This window comes from Glycine soja, chromosome 16 (assembly GCF_004193775.1).
Source record: "Glycine soja cultivar W05 chromosome 16, ASM419377v2, whole genome shotgun sequence".
Lineage (NCBI taxonomy): Eukaryota > Viridiplantae > Streptophyta > Magnoliopsida > Fabales > Fabaceae > Glycine > Glycine soja.
Genome location: NC_041017.1, coordinates 38,056,767 through 38,063,416, shown reverse-complemented (window position 1 = coordinate 38,063,416; position 6,650 = coordinate 38,056,767). Strand labels below are relative to the sequence as shown.

At 34.6% G+C, this 6,650-nt stretch overlaps 1 protein-coding gene across 1 annotated transcript; it reads left to right on the top strand.

The window, feature by feature from the left end:
- The first annotated feature begins 1,694 nt into the window (after positions 1 to 1,694).
- LOC114390598 (beta-amylase 1, chloroplastic-like) lies at positions 1,695 to 5,972 on the top strand. The gene is made up of 4 exons (XM_028351396.1): positions 1,695 to 2,360; positions 4,252 to 4,462; positions 4,556 to 4,666; positions 4,817 to 5,972. Exons 1-4 carry the CDS (start codon positions 1,774 to 1,776, stop codon positions 5,618 to 5,620), a joined length of 1,713 nt encoding a protein of 570 aa, XP_028207197.1. The 5' UTR covers positions 1,695 to 1,773; the 3' UTR covers positions 5,621 to 5,972.
- Positions 5,973 to 6,650: the final 678 nt, after the last annotated feature.

The window sequence follows — 6,650 nt, the reverse complement described above, 5'->3', positions numbered from 1 at the left end:
ACATCACTCACTAACAAATCATGCCTAGAGAATAGGATCAAAACTGTTTTATCCTATCAATCAAATGACTTTTATTTTTCCTAAAAAAATAGCATAAAAGTCTTATCTACTGTAGTTTCAACAGTCAAATCTTAACAATAACCTTAAATTTAAGGTGGATGATGACATTCATCCTTTGAGCTCGCAGTATAATATACCTGAACAGAATCAACGCAAGTTATTATAGACTCATTCTATGTCTTCGCAGTTGGCACTCCTAATAATTATAAGCTAACGGATTCATTTATCCATCATATTTTTAAATTTCAATTTTCTAATGAAAAAATACTATAACTACTCACTTTTTATTTACACTGTGATTTAATAATAAATTAAAAAAATATTTTTTAGATCATCATCCAATTATAATTTTTTAATGTATAATAAATTTGTTGACTTTCATGATACTTATTTTAAAAAAATTATTAATATTGAATTCTGATTAGATGATATTAAACTCAAATAAATTATCATTTATGTTTAATTTATTGATTTTTATAATAATTATATTTAAAATTACATAAAATATAAATTTTTATTGATTAAAAAGTGTAAAAGCTTTTTACAGAAATGGTGGATATCTATTAAACTCTTTTATAATAGAATAATACATCAAACTAATATTTTAGTACGTGAATTGAATAGAGTAAATGTTTATCTTATAAAACTATCCTTTATAATAATAATAATAAGGCATGCCCGATATTATTATTACTATTATTGAAGGAATAAATAAGCATACGCATTTAAAAAAAATACCAAATATACTAGTTTAATTTGTAATCACAATTTTTAATCTCTAATCATCTTCAATCTAGGAATAAGTCTCTAGCTATCATATTTAAACTGAGTTTAAAATATTTCACATATTTTGTTAATGTCAAATGACAATGTTTATTTGTTATGAAGTAATCAAAACCACGAAACAACAAAACCAAATCTAGCTCTATATTAATCACAAAATAAGTATTATATTAAAAATATCTCAAAATAAATATTATATTAATTTTTCAATGTAATATTAATTTTTCTATATTAACATCTTTGATAAGTATCACTTTAAATTTCAATGTAATACTAAAAGTTAGATTTATAAAATTATTATTCTCTTTTATTTGTTTATTAACTTTTGTAAATAATTTATGTCAACATTTTTTAAACAAAAAAGAGTAGCTATTATATTATACTATTTTTAAAACATCTACTTTAAAAAAGTATATCATCTATTTATTACTGGTTTAATCATGATTGAATCACAATTGAATCATTAAAATTTAAATAAGTATCATCACTTTTTTTGTCCTACCTATTATAGTCTGCAACTCATATTAAGTTGAATAGCTAATTTTGGGATGTGAAAAAATAGATTTAATGACCATTGGCCGATGACATGACACTTGCCGTGTTCCCAATCTCACAAGATCCTTCTCCTCCCATATTTTCTCTTGGCTCCTACATCGACACGTGACCACACATCTCTCACGTGTCACCTTTCCATGGACCATCACCTTCACGCGCAATCCCCATCCCACCGTCCATTCTCCCAAATGACACGTGGCGCAAAACTAACGGTCATACCCAAAATATTAATATTACTTATTGTAACCTTATCCTCACCACCCCCTTCCCCCTATAAATATCCTTCCCCCTCACTGCATTCGCTAAACCCAATAAATTGTTATTTTCTGTTCTTTGCATTTGAATCAAAGCAAATTTTGATTGATTGATTAGAAAATGGCGTTGAATATGACTCACCAGATCGGGACCCTGGCTGCTGCGACGGTGCCGGTGCCGAATTCGTCCGCCGGAGAATCAACCGCGGCGATGAGTGCCGCCACGCTGTGGAAGCCGCCGGCGGTGAGTCTGAAGTGCAAGGTCACGAGGACGGAGGGCGGCGCGGAGGGGCTGTCGCCGCCGCTGAGCCCGTGCAGGTCGCCGGTGCTACGGGCGGATCTGTCGGCAGCGTGTCAGGCGTTCACGGCGGAGGTGGCGGCGGAGGAGTACATTGCCGGAGGGAAGGAGAAAGGAGAGGGGAAGGAGGGAGTGCCGCTGTTTGTGATGATGCCGTTGGACAGCGTAAAGACGGGAAACGCGGTGAACCGGAAGAAGGCGATGAACGCGGCGATGGCGGCGCTGAAGAGTGCGGGGGTGGAGGGGGTAATGATGGACGTGTGGTGGGGTTTGGTGGAGAGAGAGAAGCCTGGGGAGTATAATTGGGGAGGGTACGTTGAACTCATTGAGATGGCGAAGAAGCATGGCCTGAAGGTGCAGGCCGTTATGTCATTTCACCAATGTGGCGGTAACGTCGGAGACTCTTGCACGTGAGTATTATTATGCAATCTCTCTCATTCTTTTTTGTCATTGCTGATTGAATGTTATTAGATTCTGGATCAATTGGTTTTAACAATTAGAATTGTTACTATTGGATTCTGGAGTACTTTAAAGGTTTCTTTTAGGTTTAATTTCTGTGAATTCGTATTGAAATCTGAAAATCAATAGAGTGACACCATGAAATTTTTTTACGTTTTGGAAACATTCTTATTTAAATTTTTTTTAACGTCGTGTTTTTGCTTTTAATTATATTTGTAGTTTTTTAAAATAAGCAATTATATTTTATTAGTATTAAAATTGCTGGACACGTGAAACAAAACGGCTGGATACATTCTTATTAAAAAATTTTAACGTCAAGTTTAGATACCTAAATATTGTTATACGATATATATCTATAATGTTTGGATAATGAAATTGGTCGGACAAGCAATTTGGATGAAAATTCATGCAGTGTGAAAATGTTAATTTTTTGTGAAAGTTAATAATAAATACAGTACATTATCAATTTATGAAGCAGTTAATTTGTACATTTTAGTCTTTAAAAGTAATTCTTTTAATTTTTATAGTTTAAAATTAATATTTTTAGTCCTTATAATTTACATTTTAAATATTAACATATATTTTAATTAAATTCATATATTTATCTTTATAGGAAAATATGTGGTTATTAATTATATGGAGTTTTCGATGATTATGATTGAAAATGGGAGGCGTGCCCAGCACGATGCAGCCTGTTTGTGAAAAATAAAATAAACGGATAAAAGGGGTTTTGTGATGGGAAATGAAGCCAATACTGCCATGTGAATGATGTGATATTGGACTTGTATCACTTTGCTTCTAAGTGTAGTATTAGTTTTTTCTATTGAACTAGGAACCTGGAATAATTGAATCTTGAGAATTGTGTATATTCATAATTATTTAGCCATTTCCCTTTTACTGAAATTTTAGTTTTAGTGTTTCATTTTTATTACTACTATTTTGATCGAAGATTATGAAGTTAATTAAATTTTAATCCTTGTGCTATTACGAATGAGATGGCATTCTCTTAAAATTAGGGATAACAACAATATTAATTTAGTATTTTTAAGCATGATTATTATGCTTATTAAAAAAAACATAATTATTATATCTATTTTAACATAATAACAATGATTAAAAATAATTTCATAAATGTTTATATTTTGATATGATTTAAAGAGGCGTAATGAGCACGGTGCAGAGTCTTATTTTCTTTCATCTTTCGTGGTCCTTGTGTGTAGTAAATACAAAATACGTGAGAAAAGGGTGTGCTTTCGTGATGGAAAGTGCCAAAGTGGGACCACGTGAGGTAGGACTTGTAGTTCTACTGATTCACGTCGGTATCGCCACAAACAGTAGACTAACTTTTTAAGGATCTACTACCTTTAATCAAGTGGACCCGAGATCTTAATTTGTTTTTCAGTCTATTTTTTGAAAAAGTATTTGTAAAATATTTTCATTTGTTTAAAATGTTATTTGAAACAAATAATCCAGATATATTTTCTGTTTATATATTTCATGTAAATTATTTCAACGGCTATCAATTATAGTAAACTAGTTTTCATTTATCAGTGATCGCATAAATCAACTATTGATTTCGAATTTGAGTCTTGGACATGCGGTAGTTAAATAGTTGGAGGAGGGTTTAAAATTCACAGTGATTCTATCTGGTTCCAGTAAGAGATAATCCAGTAGAATTATCTCTTACAGGAGATAGCTGTGGTTTATTAAAAAAAAAAAAAACTAGTTCATATTTTTATGATTTTAGATATTATTGCCATCAGTTTTGCTGTAAGTTAGCATAGTGTTGGAATACCGGTTGTCTTATTGGTTGGCTTATCAGATTGTTTGTCTTGTGTGCAGTATTCCTTTACCCAAATGGGTTGTGGAGGAGATTGATAATGACCCCGATCTTGCATATACTGATCAATGGGGAAGAAGAAACTATGAATATATATCACTTGGATGTGATACTTCGCCAGTGCTCAAGGGCCGAACCCCAGTTCAATGTTATGCTGATTTCATGCGTGCTTTCAGAGACACTTTCAAGCACCTCCTTGGTGACACCATTGTGGTAAATATCTTTCTCAGTGCACTTTTACATCATGGTGTGATTTTTGTTGCTATATAACTTCTCATCTAAACTCCTTTTACTGGCATATTTCAGGAAATTCAAGTTGGGATGGGACCGGCAGGTGAGCTGCGTTACCCTTCTTACCCAGAGCAAAATGGGACATGGAATTTCCCAGGAATTGGTGGTTTCCAATGCTATGACAAGGTATATATATTTACGTTTTTTTTTCCTTCTCCTTCTTGTACTCTTTTATATATAATTGTTTTAGGATCTGTTTGGATAAATTTCTTGATGAACAAAGAGGAGAAAATTAGGTAAAATGTGTTCTAATACTTAAATTATGCTACGGTGCAGTATATGTTGAGTAGCTTAAAAGCTGCTGCTGAAGCTGAGGGTAAGCCTGAATGGGGAAGCACAGGCCCTACTGATGCTGGACACTATAACAACTGGCCAGAAGACACTCAATTTTTCCGCAAAGAAGGTGGAGGCTGGGATGGTCCATATGGTGAGTTTTTCCTCACCTGGTACTCTCAGATGCTGTTGGACCACGGTGACAGGATTCTCTCATCAGCCACGTCAATCTTTGACAACACTGGAGTGAAGATCTCAGTGAAGGTTGCTGGCATTCACTGGCACTATGGCTCAAGGTCTCACGCCCCAGAACTCACAGCAGGGTATTACAACACCCGGTTCCGTGATGGCTACATCCCCATTGCTCAAATGTTGGCACGCCACGGTGCCATCTTCAACTTCACCTGTATTGAGATGCGCGATCACGAGCAGCCACAAGATGCCCTTTGTGCACCCGAGAAGCTTGTGAAGCAAGTGGCTCTGGCAACGCAGAAGGCACAGGTTCCACTTGCTGGTGAAAATGCGCTGCCACGGTACGATGAGTATGCTCATGAGCAGATCATAAGGGCATCACAGTTGGATGTTGATGGTGACTCTGGTGGAAGAGAGATGTGTGCATTCACTTACCTGAGAATGAACCCGCATTTGTTTGAACCAAATAACTGGAGGAAGTTTGTGGGGTTTGTGAAGAAGATGAAAGAAGGGAAGAGTGCACACAAGTGTTGGGAAGAGGTGGAGAGGGAAGCTGAGCATTTTGTGCATGTTACACAGCCTCTTGTGCAAGAAGCTGCAGTGCTGATGCACTGAGAATTGTTGAACAATCTTGTGCTGATAGATGGCTTAGAAAAGGTCACAAGTAGGCTGTGTGAAAGTTTTAGTGAACCAGCAGCCCAGGTTTGTGGCTTTGAAGATGTAAAATTTTGTATTATATTGTTGTTTTATATTCTATGCACCTAAAACTTCTATTTGTTACCCTTTTATATTGTGTACGTAATCATTGACTTTGGGGTACTATTTTCTTAAAAGTTACTCTACTTTGTACAAGTAGTTACTTATTTCTGCATCATTAAACTGTTACATGGCGTAACAGCAACAAGAGATGCTATTTTCTTCTATAGGGAAAAATGAATTTAAAATCAATGATTTTCGTTGTGTTTAATTTAAGCAACCTTCACCGGTCTTGAATCTTTAATTTGCTACTTCAGGAATAATGATCTTGCAAATCAATGATCTGTGCTACCTTTTCCAAGTTACCTTTCTAATGACTTTTTCATTTTTTCTTTCACATTCTCGACTGCATTAATAGAATTTGTGGCTCCAATAGACCCTATGGAAAGATTAATGATTTTCACATTTCCAACCGTCAAACACGAGTTTATATCTATCCTATAGTCACACTTAGCATGTGTAAAGCTCGTGATTGAGACTTTATCTGTGTTCTGAAAGATGACCAGAAACCACCTATTATTGACACTTCAACAATAACTTATATTTTATCCTTTATACGTTCCGTAGATTGAATGATTTTTAATATTTTAATGGATGCCATTAGTAAAGAAGGGTTGATCGTAGTATGTATGCAAACAAAACTGCAAGATAACGCTGAAAACTTACCTATGGATATGGAAGAGAATGAAAGCCAGCCAAATAAATCCACTTATATTGTCTTTGTCCAACAATGTCTTGAAATAACGAAAGACTTAGCAGATTTCAATACCACAAAATTGCTTGCTTATCAACTACTTGTCCACTTGTACAGAAGATAATGCATTTCAAGATTTTCTGCGGGTCGTTTGAATCTAACCTCTTTATTCGTTGTTTTACTCGAGTTGGTATG